The sequence below is a fragment of the Callionymus lyra genome, chromosome 18, assembly GCF_982586985.1.
Source record: "Callionymus lyra chromosome 18, fCalLyr1.hap1.1, whole genome shotgun sequence".
NCBI classification, from domain to species: domain Eukaryota; kingdom Metazoa; phylum Chordata; class Actinopteri; order Syngnathiformes; family Callionymidae; genus Callionymus; species Callionymus lyra.
The window spans coordinates 18967090-18992175 of record NC_141835.1 but is presented as its reverse complement, the minus strand read 5'-3'; the positions used below and the strand labels follow the sequence as shown (position 1 = coordinate 18992175).

Below are 25086 nucleotides of genomic sequence, written 5' to 3'. Positions count from 1 at the left end.
TCCATGGAAGTCATTTGAAAGAATCAAATATTAGAACTGAATTGGTATTCTGGTCTTAATTTGATTTGTAGAAAATAACTATATCCAATCTACGCGCAGTGCAACAAACGATGCAGTTTGTTCATTACAAAGATATTTATTCATCTCAAAATTCATCCAGAGCCAGGACAACAATAATGATGTAATTGATAAAATCATAGACTTATACAACAAATATATTTGTAAAGTAAATGAAAGCTTTGTAATTTTAAACAATTTCCAGAAGCCAGTAAGTGACACAACAGACCTTTCCTATTATCGTAGCCCATTTTCCTGTCTCTTGAAAAAATCCTTTCCTACAGCTTTCCTGTTATGTTTTCCATCATTTTTGAACAGTCCAGGATTTCATGATGTTGCCCACACTCAGTGTAGCCTTCGGCTCTTCTTCACTGCCCCCCTCTACGAAGTCGTTGCAAATGAAATTGTTCTTTCCTACAAATTATTACTTTGAGTGGAGAAGTGTGTTACATCTAAGCGTCTACTGAAATATTTTTTTTAATTTTTTTTTATAGTGGCTCTCCAGTGGCCGATCGCAATCTGAAGATGGGCCCTAACATTTAGAATCAGTAGATTAAAGGTTAATATACCCATGATTAACGACCACGTCAATGGTTCCTCCATGGAAAGGTGGAGGTTCCAAAGTGCTAGCATGAAATGTTACATTTAAAAGATCGTAATACCTTTAAAATCTACATAAAACATCAATCAACATTGTCAATTGCAATTGAAAAATGTAGTCATTTTTAAAGATTATGTTATAGTATTTGTGTTTCAGTTTGAAGAGGTCCCGATGTTAGCCAATCCAATTTCCTAGATAAAATACTGTAAGTCAAACAACCATTTATACACATCGTACAAAAGAAGGTCACTTCATTTCCCCAGGTACAACGCAAGAGTCTGTTTTTATAATATCTTGATCACAATGAGTTATTATTGTGTTTTGTTTAAAGGCCAACTCTCTTAGCTCTCTTGTTTACCTGGACTTGAACATTTCCTCTTCACCACACAAATTCTGATAAGTAGGAATTCACCGATGTGTTGGTGGCGTGTCAATCACGTGTCTTACCTGGGGGTCTCACGTACACCTTGAGCTTTAGACATGCCCGGCCCACATGGTTTGGATGAGGTGACGCTGTAAGGTAAAAAACAAAACAAAACTCAGTTAACAGGAGGGTAAGGTTGATTTCATTTTGAATAAGAAATTCCAGCATCAGATGTCCGGTGGTGTGGAATTCATGTTGAATAAAGATGATTTGTAGAAGTATTGACAGTACTGTACATTACACAGGTGATAGAAAAGTTGTATTTCTTATCAAAAGCATTTATTTTATTGGATGTAATCGATGTGTGAAGGACGTTTTATATTGTTGAATAGTGTAAATAGGTGACAGTTTAAATAGAAATGTTGGTGATCTTCAACTGATCGTTCATCTAGATCTATGTTGGTTTAGAAACCTTCACCTTGAATTCCTAACTTCTGCTGTTCATGCATGCACACCGCGTAAAAAAACATCTTTTCCCAAAGCCTCTTGCAACGAAAGGATTTGCAATCCATTTAGAATCAAGTGCCCAAGGACAAGAGTGTTAAGGGAAGATAGGGAAGTACTGATAAGTAGTACAATCAGGTCTCAAAAATAAATTCACATGATGTCACTGACAGAAAGTGTATTGTTTATTTGACAGCATGGTTAGGAAAATATAGAGCTGCTGTTGTTTTATATGCTGAGCTCTTTATGCAAACAATGGAAATTTGATGATCATTATTATTATTAAAACCACTTCATATACACAAGATGTTTTAAAAATTACTAGGAAATTTGCAGCACAAAGAACACTTAATGGCACCGCAATTCAAACTTTTAATAAGAATATATTTTTGATTAAATTCTAGCAAAAAAAAGGACGGAAGGCTTCAGGGAAAATATTCTAAAATGACTGCATAAGAAGTTAATTAGCGACCAACCATTGTTTAATGCAAAACAATCCTCCTTCTATTGCTGCCAGCAGAAAAAGTTTCTTTCTTAACCGTCCAACAACGTTCCCTCCCGAGTTTCGTCGAGTTCCGTAAAGATATGGAATACTTCAGACACCATAAATGTGCGAGAGGAAGCTGTGATTCGGTCACACTCACATTCATTCCTCGGGGAACTACAGACTCTCACATCCAGCTCGTCTTTGAATGTCTCAGGAACTGATGCAAATTTCTCAGTGACCCCGGTCACTTCTTACCACAGAAGCACTAGTGAAATCACAGGCAAAATGATTCCCACTTCAAAGAAGACTAAATTGAATCTGGGATTTTATTCTGATGTGAAATACACGTGGAGACCCTAAAGGAAGCGCTGCAGACATGCAGACGTGCGCAAACCTGTTCTTACAGAACTGTGATCTTTTGACATTTTCCCTTGAGGAAGCCTGAATAGTTAGAGCCCACAGTGACCCCACAGCGGACCATCATCAAGATCCATGGTTGAAAGGAAATACATCTGACCCCATTGCTGCCCTCTCCTCCCTCTCTTTCTGCCATCATCTCCTCCTTGCATCCGCCTCGCTGCCCTTCACCTCTTCTACCCTTTCCATCTTCCCTGTAGCCTACTCCCTTTGCCCCCAATTTTTAAATCACCCACCCACTGCGATCGCCGGTGAAATGTCCGAATGTTGGGTCCATTTTGTTCAGACCTCCGGCTGGTTTACTGATAAATGGCAATCAAAGTTCAAAAGGTGACAAGTTGACAACATGTACATGCACCTCTCATCCACCATCACTCCTTTTCAATCGCCTCAACTTTTAATCGTGTGATTTAAAGGTCAACTAATGTCAAACTCCAACTTTCCTGACACATGTTTCAAATATCTTCCTCTCCAAGATGCAGTAAAGTCTCTCATCATGACCAAGTTTTGAAGTTATTACTTTATAAAGTTCTCCTCCCTCTGAAATCTCGGCGAACGAGAGGTTACGAGAGCATATAGCTACGATGCTATAATGGGCCTCACTCATCCTCCAGCCCCACTTTGTTTATACAACACGTCCCTTGGAGGTGGAGACTTCTGGGACTGATGACCAACCTCAATGTTTGACCAATCGCAGCGGAGTGGGCGTGGCTAGGGTAAACATTTTGAATGGGCGGAGCTTAAGCACATTTTCTAATGTAAATATTTCAATGAAAAGAGAGTTTTGTACAAACAGACACTTGACTGATGAGTACAATAGAGGTCCAAGTTCTATTTAAAAGACACATACATGGCTTGGTCTTGGTCACACGCTTTTTTTTTAAATATAACACTCATTCAAAGTCACCAAAGACCATTAGAGGGCACCAGAGAGCAGTAATTGGTGGAATCATCAGCAAAATTTCAGTTGCGTAGAAAAGGACTGAACAAACAAGCTTAAAACATAAATAAAGCTACATTTATGTAATGTAATGCCATTTAATTAAAATGTTCCTGATATATTATAAACGTCAGTGGACACAAAATAGGAAGATATTAATCCACCATGATCTTTAATTATTGGACCTAATTAATCTCACTTAAAATCACCAACTGAGTTTGTTTTTCTTTCTAATTAAATGTCTTGTTTTGATCAGTATCAAACCGAGTTCAAGTCAATTACTCTCTGTTGTATTTAAGTCTCAAGTGTTGCTGCAAACTTCCACCAGCACGGGTGAATATTGCTGTGTTCTTCTAAATCAGTGGTGTGAGACAGAAGTGGCCAAAATCCTTTTGGCCGTTCAAGACGCAGGCCAAAAAAAAAAATTTAATTTATCAAACTGTCCATAACTATTTGTATGAGTCTGATGTTTTATTCTTTGAGGCTCCGTATATTTTAATTATCCAACACTCACCAAGCAAATGGGGTGTGACTGACCATTGCTTTCAACCCAAACACAAACACAGACTACAGATTTTACAAAAAGGCTGCCAGTAAAAATACAGATAAAACATAGAATATATTGTGTATATTTTATACGATAACCGAAAAAGCAAAGAGTGGGGCTGTTATTAAAGCAACAATGTTTAAGAATACAAAATGTCCAACAATGGAATGACCAAGAACCTGATGTAAAACAATATACTGTTACTTTATTTATTAATTGTTACATTTCTAATAAAAAGGAAATTTAAAAAGGAATGTTGGTTAAAAAAAGGATTAAAAGTAGATCCGACTTTCATTTATTGGCTATTGATATTGTTAGAAAAGTGTATTCCTCATAATAGATTAGTTAAACATAGTCATATTTAAGAAAAATATTTCATGTATTTTTTCCATCTCTAGATCTTGTTAAATACAATAAACAGCCTCCAGTCCTTCTGAAAGCAAGTGGGGGTTAAAAGTCACCACGATGCACACCAGAGAAAAAAAAAAATCTCGTCAGAAAAATGATTGACACGGCCTTTCAGAGAATTACAATCACATGACAACTGACCCCGCAACCGTCGACCCCCCCTTTAACTCTTCCTCTCTTCTTGACACACATAAATACACACACCCTTCAGGCTTCTAGAATGCAGACTAACCTCAGGGGTCCCTCTATCACAATGCCAGAGTCAACGACTATACAACGGTGCAGGGGCCCCAGTCTTTCCTGAAATGATACACTCGACAAAAGAGTGTGTGTTGAAACGGCTCGCATCTCTTTGTCGTCCACGACAAAAGATTGCCAGCGAAAGCAAATATTCTCGGCTAATAAATCCCGCTGTGTGTGCCAAAGAATTAACTCTTGCCCCAAAATTTCCATCTCACAAACAAAAATACGCTTTTTTCAAATTACAACGCATGAAAAAGAAATCCTTGCGAAAGAGAAAAATATATCTTGCGCGGAGATAGAGAGCGAGGGCAGTAAATGTCACACTTGCCCACAGCACTGTCGCGGGTCAAGGTAAGAATCCATCTTCCCCTGCTTAGAAGGTCAGTGTTTATCGGATGGATCACAGTAACAGCACGATCTGAAAATGAAATCTCAAGAGGCAAAGAAGTCTAGGATTAAAAAAAAGAGGATGATAAAACGGGTTGAACACATGAAGAGAGGAAAATAAATAAACGAAAACATTTCTATTTTTAGAACGTGAGGTTTCATTGATTTAAATTCAATAATAATTCACTTCATTATGATCAACTGTAACAATAAAAGTAAAATACTATTAGTATTTTATGTTGTGAGAGCAGAGGTTTTATCAAGGAATGAATCTGTCAAAACAACCTAGAAATAAGAAAACCTGTTTTTGGGCGGGTTTAGTGTTGCTTTAATGTATATGTGCCATAAATTAAATGTTATTAAAATCTTTAAATTGTGCATCTAATAAAAAGGACAACTTTATTTATTCTCTTATATATGCCTTAAATTCTGAGAAGAACTTGTATCTCGTCTATCTTTAAAATTATACAGGAACACTGTATGGAACTATAAACTTCCTACAGTCTGTACTGAATTTGATTCATTAGTAAAATGTTATGAATAAAAAAATATTAATAAAAAAACTATAAAGAAATTAAATAAATGTGCATCTTAACAATGTTATAGACTGAACCCAGACCACTGTGTTTACTACAAAAAAAATATAAACACAATTTTTCCTATCATATCTACTATCTTATAAACAGGATATCTGCCTTGAAAATGTATTTCGCCGCAGTTCGTTCGTATCGATCAGATAGGCGATGTCTTTGCTTTGCGCTTCCATAAGCTCCTCGCAGGGAGTTGGCTCTTTGAGGATCAAAGAGGAGACTTTCCTTTCAAAGAGCCGTTCACAAATCTATCTCCTTTTTTTTTTTGGTGAGTCTTTCCAGGATTCCAGGACATTTTGGCAGCAAAAAGAATCATAAAGGCCCCGACAGTCATAACATGGTGATAAAGCTAAAGAAGTGGATCCAATAAAAACTCCCAGCAAAGCTGTTTCTCATCAGCAGCACATGTCTGTGAGGAATTTGTTACTGATATGTACAGATCTTTTTTTCCTGTTGTCTTTCTTTTTGATTATTACTGTCTGAAAAGTCTTTTTTGTTTTTTCAAACAGACCAATTTTAAGACCAACAATAATCCTGTGAAACAAGCAGTTTTTCCAGTCAAGATAACTCTAAAAAGTTACCAGTAAAGTAGCTCAAATATGTAGGATGGATCCATATTGCTGCGGAGAAACCAGCCCCGGGCTCCTGCTGATTCAGCATTTTTGTGAGATTTCACTTTCTCTTGCTGGTCGTGCCATTTCATTATAGCACTCCCACTCAATGGGTTATACTACTGCCTAATACATGAAATTCAATATCGAAGTTCTAACCAACTCACTGCTTAGTCAGCCTTTTAATTTATTTATTTTATTTATTTATCAGGATGTGTTCTGACTGCACATTCATTTAGTGCATTAGTCTATATTTATTTAAAGGGCTTGTGATTTAGTCGAACTTTACTGAATATTCTCAACAGTCTACTATATTTTAAGACAAAACCATAATTAGTCTCACTAACTACTTATTTATAGATATTTAAATGTTTAATTCATTATTTTAGCCCAGGGTTGTCCCGTCAAAAGTCAAGGCCAGAAAATCTTGGAGGCTGTGTTCTTCAGTTTCACTATTATTGGATGTCTAATTGTTGACATCATATGTTCCTTATCTCAATATCACTTACAACGGCATATTTATATGTCGCCCTATCAGCATGAACATTCATCTACTAGCCTTTCAGATTCTGTGGCAGTTCATTTAATCCGGTTTGCAGGAAGCGTGCTAGCTTTGGAACGATCTTCCTCTCTCTTTGCGCTTGATGGAGTCTACTGACTCCTTTAAGAAACATCTTAAGACGTTTCTATTTGTTCAGGCTTTTCCTTGAATTTCTCGAACTCCTGTGTTGTTCTCAGTATTATCTTGATCTTTAAAGTATGTACTTTTTTGAGTATTGTTTTGATTGTTTAAGCGCTTTGTGACCCTGGTCTGGAAAAGCGCTATATAAATAAATATTACTTACTTACTTACTTACTTACTAGGACAGCTGCTGGACTGATTCCGTAAATGGTCGTCCATAAATTGTGACATTTATCTCAACAGTTGGACAAACCCACATTTTAAAGCCATTACATTCCAAGGGTATATGATTGTGTTAGTTAAAGGGTCAAGTCCTTAGTTCCAAGAAAACAAAGATTACGGCTAAAAACCCTTTTGCATAGATTGAAAACATTTTCTTTACCTTTTTTATTGCCCCAAATTGATCTGACCCTTTGGGTTATCCATTCCCCTTTCCTATTTTCCAATAGTGAAAGTGAAATCGAACGCAAAACAACAATGAACTAACAAAGTCATGAATTAGTCGTATACAGGGAAACAAACAAATTCTTGAAAGTTGCTGCAAAATACCGAGTGCTTTTTAGGTTTATCTAACTAAGTTCTATAGACTGTTCTGAATTCCCAAAAAGACACTTAACTGTACAGAGCCCCACAGGTGACACGAATGTAAACACAACGTTATCGAGAAACTCCTATCTTGTGATGTTTGTATCATTTTGACGCCCAAGTTCAATGAACTTAAGCTTGAAAGGACCAGTGATATAATACTAATAGTTTTGGAGAAGTCTTTTTATAAGTGAAGTAGTTAATGTTCATAACTAGACATCTATCACTAGATGGCTTCATTCCAAATCTGGTGTGCTTTTGTCTTTGGGTGTGAGCGACTTGCGTTAGTTGTGATTAAATAATAATACAAGAAGAAATATGTATGCATGTTTTCCCCTTGTTCCCATTGGTTTACTCTGTTTCCCCCCACAGTCTAAAAACATACTGAGGTTGATTGAGAACATATGGGAAATTTTCAGTAAGTAGACATTCCTAAATTCAAATAAATGCTAATAGGATCACTAGTATTGACCTTCTCCTAGGGTAAATGGGGAGGGTGGTACTTGTACAAGGATCATGAGAAACAAGTATCATGAGATTTATTTTAAAATGACACTCATCCCCCCGGGGACCCATAGAACCAGGCACCTTGGACATACTTCCACAATAATTTTATTCCCTACCTGATACATAGATAGATAGATAAAACCTTAACATAGAATACATCATCTTTTTACTCCACTCCACTCCTTATACAGCCTAATAGCACGAGGAGTGAGTCACATATTACATGCAATTTTGACACTGCCAAACATTTATCAGTGGTATCGTGTTGCTTAGGTTTAACAAGAAAGACATTTTCTGGTTCCATCAATCTTGTTTAGAAGTGTTTCTTTAATGCCAAATGTACCACTGGAAAGCCGACAAAAGGGACCTCATACATATTCAGCTGAACAAATTCAATAGACGAGAGAGCTAATAAATCTTTTGAAACTCTAGTTTACTTGACATAAAAGTGTCCTTCGGCCAACTCTAAAGTTTGACTGCCAACTCCAACACCTTTGAAAGTCAATTTAATGTGTTTTTGTTTGATTACAAGTTGATCTGGCCTTAAACTGTTGCACCAAAATCTGGGACAGCGGGCCGCCGAAAACAATGCTTACGAGCAAATTGAAGCTGCTATTTCTCCCAGCCTGCCGGGGAAATGATAGCTTTTTAACTCGGTCCTGAGAAATCAGTCCCACGGGGCGAGTCCCTTCTGCGACTCTAATACATCACTTATGTGGAGTGAGGAAAAACATCAATATAGCCAACATCAAAATGATTACAAAGTGCGCCTGTTGACAATTTGACCACTTTGCCGAGCATACTTTTTATGATTTAGAAAAGATGCAAAAGCTGAGCAAGTAAGAGACCGGGAGTTCGTGGGAGTGCGGGCGGGAGTCGCAGGTGTGTTTAAACACAACTCTAGTCGACTGTTTGACGACGCTTTCAATCAACCTCTGATGATTGCATATTTACATGCGAATGCATACTGAACAGGATCAGAGGTAATGTACACAAATTCAACAGAGACAAACAAACATTAGAGTTGCGCAGAAAGTTTTCGAGCCAGGGTATAAACTATTTGAATTAGCATGCTGTTTCTATTGCTATGCTATTTTTTTTCTTTCAGCCACACTTATGGAGTCCTGGAGGAGACATGTTTTTTAATCACATGTTATCAGTATATTGAGATATCAGTCGTGATGGTCTGATGAAGCTTCATGAAACAGTGTCATTATATTCAGAGTCCACTAGATGGCGGTCTCTGCACTATTTTCCTATTGTTCTAATGAAACATTAAATCGTTTTCAAACTGATGGCGCCACCTACTGACCTCTAAACAACATGACACTGCTTCAAGAAGCTTCATCACTAGTGATCAATCTTTAATGATCATGCACTTCCTCGAAAATACAATTTTAAGTCCCATTTAAGCGAGGAAAAGGCCATCATCATTGACTGAGAGCGTTGTATCATGTGTCATTCTTTTGCGTTGTCTACTTCTGTCATCATGAAGATGTTTTGAAGTTATTACTTTATAAAGCTCTCCCCCATCTAAAATCTTGGCAAACGAGAGGTTACAAGAGTGTAGTCCGTTATAACATGATAACGGCTTCACTCCTCCTCCAGCTAGCTTTAATCATGCCCTGCTTTGTTTATTAAACAAGTCCTGTTGAGGTGGAGACTTCCAGGATTGATGACACGTGGTGACAAACCCCTGATGTTTTACCAATCACAGCAGAGTGATGTGGTTATGGTTAACAAGAGATCATTTTCAGAAATATAAAGTGTGTTTTTTTAAGTAAAGTAACTACAAACAGACACTGGTGAGTACAACAGGGGTCCAAGATCAATTTAAGACACACTTAAATCAACACATTAGTTGCCCTTGAAGTAGCAGCAAAGACTTTTAGAGTGATATATTTCTGTCTGTGTTGTGCGAACAAAGCTAATGACACCTGAAGCACCGTTGTTTCATCATCATTGAAAGGAGAGCAACACAACTCTTTATAGGTACAAAACAGAACCTGTCCTTGGTACTCTTGTGAGATGGCCGGTTCCCATGCCAACACCAACACACCTTCGAGAAACATCTCAGGACATTTTTATTTGTTCAGGCTTTTCCTTGACTTTCTGGAACTCCCGTGTTGTTCTCAGTGTTGTCTTGAACTTTAATAGTATATATTTTATTGTTTTGATTGTTTAAGCGCTTTGTGACCCTGGTCTGGAAAAGCGCTATATAAATATAAATTACTTACTTACTTACACCCAATGAATGATGGATGGATAAACTAGATAACAAAAAAAAAGAACAGTTTCGCCCACTCACTATTTCTTATCTCTGATCCGGTTTAGCATATTTAAGAATTCAGGGACTTTTTATTGTCATTGCAATATTTGTGAAATTTATTTAACAGACTCTGTGAAAACAGCAATAAAGTAATACACACAAATAATAATATTTTTTAAGCACTGAAGATGGTAGTTATAAAAATAACAATTCTACTAATAAAACCAATTTTACTTTATTGTGTTTGTTCGAAAGGTCCGAGTTGATGCTAGTTCAATACTCTCAATTAATAATTGCCAATTCTCAGCTCCAGTCCATAATATGTAAAAAAAATCATTAATGGAGCTTAAACACAAAATAAAGTATAACAGTTCATCAACCTTATGTGTGCCCGGCACCGCAGAATAAATCACACAGACACAGATGTCAAAATGTTATTACAGGAGGAATATAAATGGATAATATTGTTCTCATAATTATTCCTATGAGGATCAATTAAAGCTGATCCTGCAGGCAAATAATTATAATTTTCATTCAATTATTCAGAGCAGCAGGAGCAGCTGTAGCCGAGTTTCAACTTTATATTTGTTTTGTTTTGTAAAGAATAAAAAAAAGAAGATCGTTGGTGCTAACTTTTCTGATTTTTCACTCGCTAACTAGACACTGATGTGGTAACTAGGTAATAAATACAAGCACAAATACAAAATATATTAGGTTACGCCATCATTCTTTTTTTGACCTCATGACTGTGATGTTCTTCTATATAACGTAGAGTTTCTTGAAACAGTAAACCCACATACCATGTATATTTTGGGCTTTTGGTACTGCATGTATCCTCGTCGTCACTTCCTGACTGATATGCTCAAAAATAAATAAGGCCACAGTCCTCTAATAGTATCACCTCATCACTCAATCTCGCCTCTTCCTCTAAAAAGAATATAGACTCGTCGCTCATAACTTCCTCGGCCTCAGCTGTGGTGGTTTGAATCTGCGGTTCTGCTCATTCTGTCACATTCTTTGACCCACTTACAACAACGGAACATCACAATGGTCTACAGCACAGTGTTTTCAGGGGCGATGAAAAATGTATGTGAACAAAAAAGACATGAATTCTTCTTTAAAACGATGTCTTGGTTGTCAATCATGTCGCGGACATCTTGAAATCATAATGGGAAACACTGACTATCCTGTCACTATTTATCTACACTTCATTCTTTAACCATATTTGAGTTGAGTTGGAGTAGAGCTTGAAACTGACAGAAAGAAATGACTGATATATTCTTAAAATATGCAGCAAACAAATTCAATAAATTAAATGTGTTTCATCATCATTTTTGCAGTGTACTTTATTTATTTTACACATGTTTGAAACAATATATATGAGACTATTTCTTAAAGCAATGTTCTCTTCAAATGTGCTAATCATTCCTGGGAATTATTTGACTCATAATCACTTTTATAATGTAGAACATGTCTTTCTTGTTAAACCTAAGCAACACGATACCACATATGCTGTGGCTATTGGATAAAAACAATTTCAATAAAGTTCTACCTAACCTAACCTTACCTTATAACTAAGATGTTTCCTATTTTTAATACATGGAATAAGGACAATAAGGTGTTGTAATTCTGATTTATGGCGCTGTTATTGAAGATTAAATAACAGATAAATCAGATCATGTTCCATGAAAAACCTTCAAACACATTTGTACTTACAGATGTAGTAGTACTCGTGTCCTGGCCTGAACTCGAAGCCCAGAGAAAAGGGAGTGAAGAGCTGAAACTTCTCCGAGAAGCGCAGGGGACCGTCTGGACCGCTGGGACGGTTGCACTCCCAGCGCTTGAACCCCCGCATCCTGTGCTGACAGGAAGTGTACCCCTCATGGTTGACCATGAAGAGGATGTAGCGCTCCATGCGCCCGTGGGAAGGCGGACCCTCGTAGAAAGGACAGTAGATGTCCAGATAGTCATTGATGTTGACTGCTACCCTGTATTCCCCGTGCCAGAATCTGAAAGGGCAGGAAGAGACGTTTCATGAATAAAACTGATTATTTGGAGGCTCACAAATATGCATCAATAACCATAAAGAGATGGATGGGATGTGGGTGCAGTTACCAGAGCTAAAATGAAGGAGTGAGAAGCAAATGTTGAGGGACAAAATTCTTCATTTTCCTACACAATGAATATGGATTATCATTAGTGGAGGGATGAAGCAAAAGTTCATCTGAGGCTGAGTCGCAGGAGATGAATTTCATCTGTCTGCGTAAAAAAAAAGTTTTTGACCAACTCGGGGCCTCAAGTACTAAGGGGTAAAAAAAGGGCAGACATACTTTTCCACATGAAAGTTCATATGTATCAATAATTAAAAGAATATTAAAAAGGTCGGACTTCCCGACAAGTTTGTTGGTTGCGTACGTCCTTATTTACTGCTCAGATGCATGTCAGCCTCACTAGTCATGTTGAGATGTTGAGTTACATTAATGATCAATATTGATCAAAATTAACCCACACACAAGTGTTTGTAGTTACACAAGTGGATATTAAATAAGTCACACACTTATGAATATGTGATCTGATGATCTGTATTCATTAAGACAACATCGATTGTTTTAAACTGAACATTTTAATTTGCTATTTTACCCTAAATGTTAAGAAAAAATGTTAAGGAATTATAAGCTTTTTTAATAATATAACAAACAAAATGATCAGCGTCTGATGCTTCAAGTCTTCTCGACGAGAGTCACAGAGGTTCTTGTGAAACAACATCACGTTTTATCAAACTGAAGCTGCAGAATGAAAGTCTGGTATTCCTCATGTGATCAAGTTATCGTAGCGATCACATACTTATATAAATAAACCTTCATATGATTTTTTCATTTGTAATTTGTAAACAAAACGCATTTATTTTATAAATGTAATAAGAATTCATGCGCGAGGCGCAGCTGCTCCACACATTCATATGAAGCTCAGATCATCATCATCATCACTACTCAGTGCTTTGAGTTTCTGAATTATAGTTTTATTCTTGTTGAACTTTATTTTAAGATGTTTCAAATAAGCCCCTCGTCGTCAATGTAAATAAAGTATTCTCGTTAATAACCCGCTGGTTTAATTGACTCCGACATCCTTCCCTGAGACCTTGTTTTAGCATACAGGCTTGAAATTGAACACTTAATTGTCTCTCCTATATTAAATATATACTGTATATATTTAACCACTCAAGCCATACGAGTAACAGCCGTGATAAAAACATCCCGATAGGTTTCCCTGGCTAATGTGATCACGGGAGAAAAGCATCATAATCAATAACCGTCCCGAGGCTCACAGTTTGCATAGCAAATGATTCCATTTTAATCAAGCTTGGCTCACGCTGACGGGGATTAGCAACACGGTTCAGAGCCGTTGGAGGCAGTCAACAAAAAGTGGGTCATGTGATGAGTACGTTTTACCATCTCACACCCCGAGGCGCTGAAAAGAGGCGCCCTATGACAACGTCCACTTAGTCCTGTAGACATGCGGATCTCAGAGGTTAACATGGTGGATAGAAGTAGGTCAGAGGTCAATAAATATTCTTGGAGAAACACCAAGGAGTGTTAAAGTTGTATACTGGGGCCATTTTCTTTGCTACACCATTTACCTTCTGGCACTGAGCTTGGGAACAGAATTACGTTAACATATGGAGGCGCATGGACTCAGCTGGCGTTTCTGCTCGTGGCTTTCTTTGAAAATTGAATTCCGATGAAAGCTTATTACCGCGGCCTTATACCATCCTTCATAATAAAGTCTCTAAAATGGCTATGAAATAGTATATATTCAGTATATGTTCATGGCAAATATCTCAGTTCGTATTCCTTATTAAAAACACATTATTTTTGTAAAAACAACTACTGAGCACCAATACCAATTTTTTTATCTAAAGACACTAATATAAGCTCAAAATTAGAGACAAATATTATTTTGTTTCATTCATATAAAAATCAGAAACTTTTATTACCAGTGTTGTAAACACAACATAGAGCCTTTTTTGTGGTGGCAGTACAGAATAAAAGAATGAAGTAAGATAACCCACAAGATAAGTAATAGAAAAACAGATTTTGTCAAATTGATTGGTTGATCGTGAGCCCCATAGCACGGCCGGCTTGTCAAGTCACAACCCATCGTCACACACCCCCTTGCTTTATAAATGATGAATCGTAAGTTTGTATATAGAAACTTGACTGATACTAGAAGTACTCTATGAGCAAACACACTGTTGAATATTTCATATTTCACATGTTTTATTCAACAGTATTCTATATACATTATGCCTCAGGGGTAGGACTTGCTAACTGTTTTGTTGACGCATCCCGAAAAAACATTTCCATTTCAAGTGAATCGACTCCCGACTCACACTTTTGAACTTTCTATTCCAAATTTTCAAATTCAAAACTGTAATATGGTGCTTTTAATTGGTACAATAAGTCAACTGGCTGACTGTGGGGACTCTTAAGTCCACCGAATTCTCAAATGTTGACATCAAATTAGAGTTTTTTAAAATTCTCCTGAACAAACTTAAGCCGATCTTAAGGTCCCGTGGGGACTTTACGCTTTAAATGAATTCACCATTTATCTCCTCACTTTGGCAGTAATTGATGGTTGGGAATAGAGACGTTTGGTTCTAAGCACTTTCGCTTGGTTAGATATTTGGCTTTGGGACAAATTAGCCCCTATAAAGCCATTCCTGTCTTTCTCCCAGAGCGTAAATCAGGAAGTGAGTTAGATGTGAAATGAGTGCCTTCATGCTCCGCTGCTCTATCAGAGGGAGTTTTGCAGGTTCTAAAGGGATCCTTGCGCAGATCATTTACAGACATTGATCCTCTCGGGAGCTTCTCTCGGCTCGCTCTGCTCCCAATCAACTCTGATTAACAGCTAAAAAGGAAAAAAAAAAAAAAGCACACAGAAAGAGGGGGATGTGCAAAAAATAATGGACTGGAGAAGAAGAACAGAGACTGGAAAAAGGTGGGAGATGTGCACTGAAGAAGGACAATAACAGGGGGAGGAAGGAATGATGGCAAGGATAATGAGATTCCCTGGAATGGAAGCAGAATAAGAAGAGCAACAGTAGAGAGAAGGAGGAGTAGTTTGGGTTTCTTCTTATTATTTCTAAGGTGTTTGTTACTCCAACTGAGCAGGAAGTCATATGTTTATAGACTAATTCCATCAGAGTATCTGTAAGTCAGTCTTTTGAAGTGTGAGATGGAGCTGAATGTTTTGGAATCTTCTAGTGTGCGGTGAGTGAGTCGGTCCCAGAAGGGATCGTGCTACATTATGTGTTATTAAACTACTTAGCAAGCTGCTTTGCTGCTTTGACACCTCCCTAATGTATGCTTTTCGCACACACGGAGGAAGATTGTGTGTGCATTTGTGTGTGTCACCGGTTCCGATCTGCTAAACGTTGAGTGCGTCTCCCATCAGAGGTGTCGTTCGGAATTAAACGCACAAAATGCATTGGCCGAAAATACACGGGAATGCACTCCCGGCTGGCATGTTTCTCTTTTAAGGGCCATTTCACTTTCAATGTTTGCATGTTTTTCATAGACCTAAATAGAGTCGGGTCCATTAAGTTCACATTACTGCCACCCTGGAGTGATATTTTCAACAATGGACCCACACTTGCCCATTTAACCAAAACTGAATACAGTATATTATATTATATATTCAGTATAGTGCGGCCAAACTCATAACTTATTTCACTTAGATTTCATATTTGTACATTTTCTATCCTGATATTCCTTCTTTAGCCCTCTGGAAATAAACTATGTTTTCTTTATAGGTTGTAAAATAAAAACCTTTTTTAAAGATTCCATTGCCGACGGTGGTTGTAAAAGATTTGTACAAAAGTAGAGTTGAGGAGAAATTGGAGGGTTTGAGACAAAGAATGAAGGCCGAATTAATGTGACAGAAGAGAATCAGCTGGAGTGAAAGGGAAGCCTTTATAGGACAGTATTAATGTATGGTGTATGGGTTTATCCCGTCTTATGGCCCCCCGGGCCGTAATAGTAGTCTTATAGTATGATGGATGGTTATTATTTTACTTTTGTAATACTCACAACACAAATGTAAACATAGCTCTTTACAGTCCACTCCACAGAAACAACTAAATTCCTCACATTCATTCGTAGAACCGTGGTAAGGTAACCCGAGTTTCTACTTCATGATGCAAGGACCTCCAGCCTGGCTTCGCTTATGGTTTAGACTAAGGCGAAGACATAGGACTAAACCATGAGCAAGACTGGAGGGCCACATTCATAGAGACCGGGTTACGTTAGTTGAACCCGGGTTTTCCTTGATTAGAGCTACACTAAAACTAGGTTTTCATAGACTAAAGCAAGACTTAAATAGCTAAATATGACCAAAATACGACCAAAATGTTTAGACTTTCAATCAAATTTCAGTGGCTGGACTGAAATGAACAAATCTCAATAGATAAAAAGACTAAAGACTAAAACAGGCTGCAAAAGATTCTAATTAAATAATTGAAAAATATGTTTTATGTCTTCGTCTGAATCTGTAAGTATTGATCTTGGTCTCAACATAATCCTACCTTAGAGTCTTAGGTCTCAGCTGAGGTGGTCTTGACTAAAGGTCTAGTAAAGACTTATGGCGAGGAGAGAAATGGAGGTGAAGCTGTGTGTTTTGAGACAATGAAGAACAATAATTTAATCGGTTTCACGGCCAGCAAAAAAGGTCAAAATACCATTGAAGTAAACACATTCACCAAGGTCAATATCACTTCAAGATCAGACTGTCACAGCTTTAGTGACATTTGGAATACATACTTTTAGTATTTCTTCGTGAATTTCCTGTGTTTTAATGATGAATGAGTGTCAGTGGAGGAGAAATTGTCTGACCTGGTTATGTCACGTTTGATTTCCACCCTCTTTGATATTACATCTCCCGAAGGAGTAAACAGTGTTTAACAACCATCACAGTGATCAGCCTGCCATACATACAAGTTTAATATCTGTGGCCAAAAAATGTAGACATAATTCATGGTTGAAACTTGTGATTACTAGTTTAACACAAAATGATAGTTGATATTCTTATAAGTAATTCACACTTTTTCTTCATGTTGTTACTTCAGCAGCAGTAAAGGTTTTATTTTGAGATTCAAGAAGTTTTCCATTGATGTTTTAATTAAACAGGCTCCATTTTTCAGACGCCTCTAAATCCAGGTCGTCATGGGTGACATGGAGAATTAAAACAAATATTGGCAAGCTGTTTAGACGAGTGTAAAAATATGTTACATTCCATTTCAAGACATAATATCAGGTTGTGTATTTTCTTGTGTCCAGCCATGAATTTGTAACTATTTATTGTAGATATTTATTTGAAAATATTTAACTTTTGATATTTTTTTTCTACTGGGACTAGGACTTAGGAAAATTGCTTAGGGTTTGTACTCAAAGTATAACAAGTAAGATTAAATACGTTCCATTATTTCCAGTAGACTTAAATGGTGGATGGAGCGGAACACACAAAGAATGGTTTAATATTAGGGTTAAATATTTAAAGACAGAAAGTAAAGCCACTTAAATGATTCTGCTAACCAATGAATGCAGAGTAAAAAAACATTATGAAAGATTAGAGCTCAAATATTTAAAGGAAGGATATAGGACTATATTTTAAAGCAAAATGATATAAATATCAAAGGACGTCTTTAAGTTTTAAGATTTAAGGAAGGAGAAAAAGGTGAGGGAAGTGAGAAACAAAAGGTATAAAATGTGGAATTAAGATTACAAGCGGGGTTTAGAAGATCAATGTTTGGAAACTAGTAAAAAAGTGAATGATCTAAATGATCTAAATCACAAAACATACCATCACATAATGTCATGTTTGAAAATAAAATATTAAAGGTCTAGTTTAACTGTGCACTTAAATATTATTATGTTAATTAACTTAAATAATGTACAGCCCGGATGTATGTTTACACTGATATTTGCTCAATGCCTTGTTTCACTTCTCAGGTATGTCATCTAAGTCGCATCCAACCAGTGAGTCATGAATATAAATTATAGTTGCACTTGGAAGATATTTACAATAAATTCCATTGTTTTGTCATATTGTGGTTTTGGGGGAAACAATTTGAAATTGGAAGATTTGTGATTTGAACACTATGAAAATATTAAAGTAAAATTATATCTATATTATTATTTTATTTTAAATTCACCACATAAACTGTACAATCTCTTTCATTATGTGTTTTCTAAATGAGTGAAATCTCCAGATCAATTACACATAATGGACATTACAGTGAGAAGGACATGAACCTGATGTCACAAGAAAACTATTGTAATTTGTGTCCTGACGTTTCTCTTCATTTGATGTCTGGGTTCAATCAAGTTTAGCTGCCTGTGTTCTGAGCAACAGAGTTGTATCTAAAATTAAACACAAGTTTACTGTCATGTTCCTGCTTCCTGCTTCTCTTCCCTCTGCCACTGATGCACACTTGACAAGCTGCTCCTCAGTGGTATTCACTGACAGGGATCTTGTTTTTTAAAATTGTGTGAATTTTTTCTCTTTACGTGAATTTGTGATAGGCGCCAAGAATGACACGTCACTACCTGTAAACATAAGAGTGATTTACTTTGTTATTTCTAAAGTGGGTTGAAACATTAGTAAAAAAGAATGTGTTTTGATGCATATGGTATACATGTGAATCACAAATTATTTGGATTAATTAATAATGGATCATATTTATCTCCCTTCTTCCTGTCCATTGAAAGATGATGAAAATATATATATATATATATATATATATATATATATATTTTAACCAGGAACTGTGCTTCCTGATACAGCTTTTACCAATTTAAAAATGCAATGACCGAGAATTGAACTCTGGGACTCCTTGTGTCTCTTTGTTTCTTCCCTGCAGTTGAGAGTTTGGCACAATAGGGAAAATAAAGGTACACAGTCATTTGGAAAACACTTTGGGGAAAATTTACTGAAGATTTGCATGTAATAAAACTGCTAATGCTAATGTGCATAAAATCAAAATTACCCGTCGGTTTGGTGAAAATAGTGTGAATGTACCAGTTTCTATCTGTTTGACTGGATAAATTAAGCTTTTGTTTATTCATTCATTCATTTTCTGTGCCACTTAATCCCTTATGGGAGGGCTGGAGTTTCATCAGGAGAGAGACGGGGGACACCCTGGACAGGATGCCAGTCTGTCGCAGGGAACAGAAATATACACAAACATTCACTGACACTCTCATACCTACGTACTATTTCCTCAATAAACCTCTCTATTTTTTAGGAGTGTCGGAGGAAAATCGGAGTGCCCGGATTAAACCCACGCGACACTGGGAGAACATAAAAACTCCATACAGAAAGGTCACAAGTTGGCTTCCTCCTGACCTGGAAGTGAACCTGCTACCTTTTTGCTGTCAGGCGATCACCATTCACCTGCTTTTGTAGATTTATTTATTATTGAAAAAAATCTGTATTTTAGCATACATGTGTTTAAAAACTACAGTGTGTACGAAAAAGGCTTAAGGGTCACCTTGACCCTGAGATAATACAATGGTTAAATATAATCATTAAACTCGTAACCTCTCGTTTGCTAGGATTTCAGAATTAGGGGGGGAGAACTTAATAAAGTAATAAGTTTAACATATGGTCATGATGAGGGATTTACTGTATCTTGAGAGGAAGACTTTTGAAACATGTGGGTGAGTCAGGACAGTTGGGTTTTCACATTAGGCATCACAACAAGATGGTGTAAATAGACCTCTTTAAAAATTTCAAAGATATACTGTAGTCAGAATGGGGAGCATTTGAAAGCCATGTGTGTGATTATTGCTGTTTTTTTTGTGTGCTGGCTCTGCATTCTACCAGCCTGTTTCATTCCTCTAACTCATCCTGACTTTCCTTTCTAGCTGTGGGCATCCTCAGGCTGCTTCCTAAAATTCAAATCCGGTATTAACTTTTGACTTGATCACAATGTGATATTTGGCAGGAGGATGAGTGGGTGGTGCCTATATATGTGTGTGTGCGTGTGTGAGTGTGTGTCTGTCAAGATGCTGTGCTGCAGTTTCACTGTCTCTCTAATTAACTCCACATTACACTCCTGCTTCATCACTCCATCTTCATCGGATTCTGTCTTTGCTTCAGCTCCTCTTCCTCAATCTTTATCCGCCTCACTTCATTCCTCTCACTCTCCGTTAGCAGCATCATCTGTGACAGTGTACCTGCTTTTCTCCGCTCCATCTTTTATCTTCGCTTCCCCCAACCCCTCCAGGTTCCTGTACTTTCATCCTCTCCTCCTATACTTCCTGCTTGTTCTTTTGAATGTTTAAAGTTACCCCCCCACCCTCATCCATAGACACAAACATCTTCCTCCTGGCAGGATTTTTTAGCTCTACCCTTTATACATATACAGCTGCTTCTACACTTTTTAAAGTTGCTCAAAGTTGCTACAAATGGAGGAAACTGTAAATACATTATTGTAGCTGAGAAGAGCAGGAACTGAACCTCAAGCAGTAAACTTACAATAATGTGTTACAGATGCAAAGCTTCATTCTCTGTGGGAGAAATCATTAGGGCGACATTAGTTAAACATGGTAAATTGTGTTGCTTGTTGTTAGCTCTAGGGAGCAGGAAGCGTAGAAATGTGAATTGACTTTTCAGGCAGCAGCAGGACTAGTTAAAAAAAAGAAAAGAACTCGAAAAATGGAGAGAAAAGGCTGATAATTGCAAAAGATTATGGGTAATCATGTCGGAGGTGTGAGGACATCAAATCTGGACCTTAAACGCTGAGAAAATCGACACCCCGAAAAAACAATGTCTCCGCACTGAAACTCCATCCTAGAACACGAGGTCTATTGCAAAAACATGCAAATATGTGTGGATCACACGGGCTCATTACGGCAGACGAACATGTTCAATTATGTAAATAGGCATTTGATCCGTACAACAACACATGTACGAACAAACAACGAGACATCGGCTGGAGTGGAAGACACTGTAGCAAACATGAAGGCGGGACACGTTCTACATCTGTCATCATGAGTGACGGCGCTCCCGTCACTGTGGAGACATGTGTGTGTTTTCACTCGGAGAACACTCCATGGACCGAGTGAGTCTTGGGTTTCAGAACACACACAAAAAACCTACTTAATAGTCTTGTTGCAGCTTCAGATTTTGCGCTCGTTCGCTACTGTATTAGAATTTGTATTGTATATTTGATTAATTTTATTAAAAATATAAGAAATAAAGCTTGTTAAGTTATTCTAGTCAATGGTGAGGGCATTTTAGAGTAATAATAATAATAATATTTATATTTATAGAGCACTTTTCCAGACCAGGGTCACAAAGCACGTAAACAATCAAAACAAAACTCAATAAAATATATGTGTATATTAGATCAATCCCGATACTTCTTCCACTTAACAAAGTGGAGAAAATAGTGCAAGTGCAATTTCATGAAACCTCTGTTGCTCGTTGCCAAATATCACAGTTTAAAAAAAACAACTAAAAAGACAGGCTATTGTGTTACGGGTTTCTCATTTTTTTCATTTTTCTCATTTAATTCTGGTTATTAAGGTACATTTATTTGCTCATCCTGTTTTCAGTCGAATAATTCAGCTTTCTATCTGTATTTTAGATTATAAAATGAACAAAAACGTTTATATTTTTATTAATTTACTTGATCTGGACCATGCTGTGTTTACCCAGATGTACACAGTAGGCCTGTGTGGCAAGGGGTGCCTTCTCTTTTCCAATCTCAAGTCTAGTGGTGGGGCAAACATCTGCCAAAGCGGGGATTAAAACCACCCCAACAGAATGTCGGGGGTGTTGCTTCCACCTTAGCCACGGGAGGGAGTTGGACGAGAGACATTTGGACATACAATTCCAACCTGACCGGGGAAGATAAAGTGACTAGAGCAGGTTCCCCTGGTGTTGGAAGAAGAGTGCCACCAAGAAGAACAGTGGGGTGTCCCAAATCGCGCAATTCTACACTTACACTTGGTATTTTAAGTACACAAGTGCGTTCACACTGAGCAGTGTGCGAAAATGTAGTGTTATGTGCACTCAAACAGCCAGAAAATTCAGTGTGGACGAAGAACAAAAAAAGGGAAATACTACTAAATATGTCAAACACATCTTGGTGGGTTGTAAGGCAAGTCTGACCAGGTGCTAGAGTGAATGTCTGCTGCACAACATGTGCCCGAACGTGACCGAATGAGCTCCGGACCACTGAACGCTGCCAGAGATTGGGAAATGGAGGTAGATTGGAGCTCACCTTCCCACCTGAAATTACAGTAAGTAACCTGAGGCCTTACTCCGATCAGCCTGCTGTGGCCTCAGATCATGGCGATAAAACTCAAAAACAACCTGTGACCCGAGGTAACAGAACTAATGTGTGTGATGACCACCACCAAACTACCACATATAAAGACACCCCGACCCTACACCAGCCCAAATACCATAGTTATGAAACTTTAAAGAGATGTTTAACACCTAGTCCTAGTATGAATAATGTTTTATTATTATCTAACCAACCATTTAATCAAGTTAATTTTGTTCAATTATAGAATTCATGTCACAAAGCTTGGAATAGCTTTAATTGGAAGAAGAAAAACTAAATGCTAATCTTACATACATAATGACTTTAATCAGTTTTCCTTGGCTCAGTGGCGAACGAGACATTTTTCTTGGCTGTCAGAAATCCAATACACTGGAGTGGAGCCTAAAAAGTGATTTTTCTTTTCTCCCTCTTCTGGTTCCCACCAACGTTCCCCTCCAATCTTCAAGATGACAAATGTGAGAAATGTTTCATTTTCCAGGGAAAGACCTGACAATGTGACAAATTCATTGATGGCCGAGCGATCAGTCGACAGAGATGTGAGCCTACGCGGTGACAAGTGACGGGATATTCCTGCCGACAGACCTTCTTCAACATGCTCCGGTCCCTCAACAGCAAACTTGATTGGTATCGACAAAATTGGCCCGGGTGCCAAATCATAAAGACGATGATGGACAATGTCCAAACACAGTACTGGGAATCTATCATTACAGCGGGGGTATCAGCACTGTCACACAACTTTAACGAGAGTTACAGAAGATAGAAAAGTATAGGGTGGATTGACCAATCCTGCTCTGTGATGCTTTTTTTTCCAATAGCCAGGGATGTTTTTGACTGTCTATCAATACATTTAGCCATGACAGACCTAAGTATTGTTATTTTTCTGTTGACATGTCTTCTTTAAGTGTTCACTTTTGTTTTAGGATAGTTGTTTCTTGTTTTTTCCTTATGTTATTGAAGTATAAAGACTGTAAAGTTTACACACAAAACCATCCATTTCCTCCTTCATGAATCTTTAATTGAGTCATTTTAGTAAGTTTCAGTAGTTTTTCTCAACTTTGTTTCAAATGTTCAAGTATTCCTCTTCAAGATGCAGAAATAGCTCATCATGACCATGTTTTGAACTTATTACTTTACAAAGTTCAGGAAAGGCATTTAATATTTATAATAAGAAGTAATAATGATCTTCATTCCTCCTGCAGCAGTGAAGAATGCCCTACTTCTTATTTCATAAAACAAATCCCATGGAGGTGAAGACTTCCAGGATTGATGACACTGTGTGACAAACCACGATGCTTGACCAATCACAGCAGAGTGGGTGTACTTATGGTAAGCTCCAGAAAAACGTGAAAGTGCTTTTAGTGTTTTCGTTTAGCACATTTTCTTATGTAAATATTTCAATGAAAAGAGAGTTTTGTACAAACTGACACATACTGATGAGTACAATAGAGTCCAATATCTATTTAAGACACACTTACATCAATTAGTCGCCCTTTAAAATAGCATTTAACCTAGACATAATTTCTTGAATGAAAATCCCCAGTTTTATGCTCTCAAAAATGGTTCAACCACAGAAAAAGAAAAAATTGTACCTAAGTCCGTCCAATGTTGAATTTTCCATTTATATTTAGGCGTATCATCTTTCTTTTATTCTGTACTGCCACCACAGAAAATAATACTATTTTAAAAAGTATCCAATTCTAATATTCAACAGTGTGAAGATATCAATCACACAAACTCAACCTCACAAGTGGCCAAGATTGTTTAACAGTTCGAGAGAGCCAAACTAAATGGATATTTACCGAACAGGAAGTAGGAGTCTTATTTTGAAGTCGTTCTTTCATTCTTAGAGGCTGAGTTTATCTGAATAATCTCTGTGTTTGTTCTCCAAACAAATTCTAGTTTTACTCATATTTTTTACTTCCATTATCTCTGTCTTAGCATCTTTGTAGGTTCAGAGAAACATGAACATTAAGCTAGCTTGATTTTCCCATGAAAACACCAACGAATTTGGCCTTCGGACCTCAGTTTTAAAAGTTGTGTGTTTACCACTGTTTCAGCAATCCTCCAAGAAAAAAAGAAAGAGTTGTTAAGTATTCCATCATATGAAGCAGGGTGGCGTGTGGGTAAGAAGTGTTAAAAGCCATGTGGGTTTCCTCCCACTGGCAGCTTGATGAACCCATTATCACTAAATCAGACTCCGGTGACAGACGTCTCAATGTCACACTGACTGACTGACTGACTCGTTAACCCTGCTTGTCGCTCCAGCATCATCCTCAAGGACCTTCATCTCATATGGATCCAGACTGCCGAGGTGAACCAATCCATGTCGGGGTCAAAGACTTGAGCTCCGGTGGGCCGCGACTCAGCGAGGGGCCGAGGCAGCGAACAGAGGGGGAGGTGAGCGCCGATGACCACTTTGCAGCATCCCTAATGACTCATTAACCACTTGAATGGAGTCCAATTAAGAAACATAGTAGGTGTATACACACACACAAACACACACACGCACACGTAATCCAGTCGATACGCTCC

At 37.5% G+C, this 25086-nt stretch overlaps 1 protein-coding gene across 1 annotated transcript in view; it reads right to left on the bottom strand.

Annotated features, from left to right (window-relative positions):
- efna2a (ephrin-A2a) overlaps nucleotides 1-25086 on the bottom strand; it is a 110990-nt gene that overhangs the window by 7329 nt on the left and 78575 nt on the right. Inside the window, exons 2-3 of the mRNA XM_087780021.1 lie at nucleotides 11916-12208; nucleotides 1106-1171 (exon numbers count right to left, since the gene is read on the bottom strand). Of these exons, the coding sequence (XP_087636147.1) occupies nucleotides 1106-1171; nucleotides 11916-12208 (359 nt within the window). The remainder of the gene's footprint in view (nucleotides 1-1105; nucleotides 1172-11915; nucleotides 12209-25086) is intronic.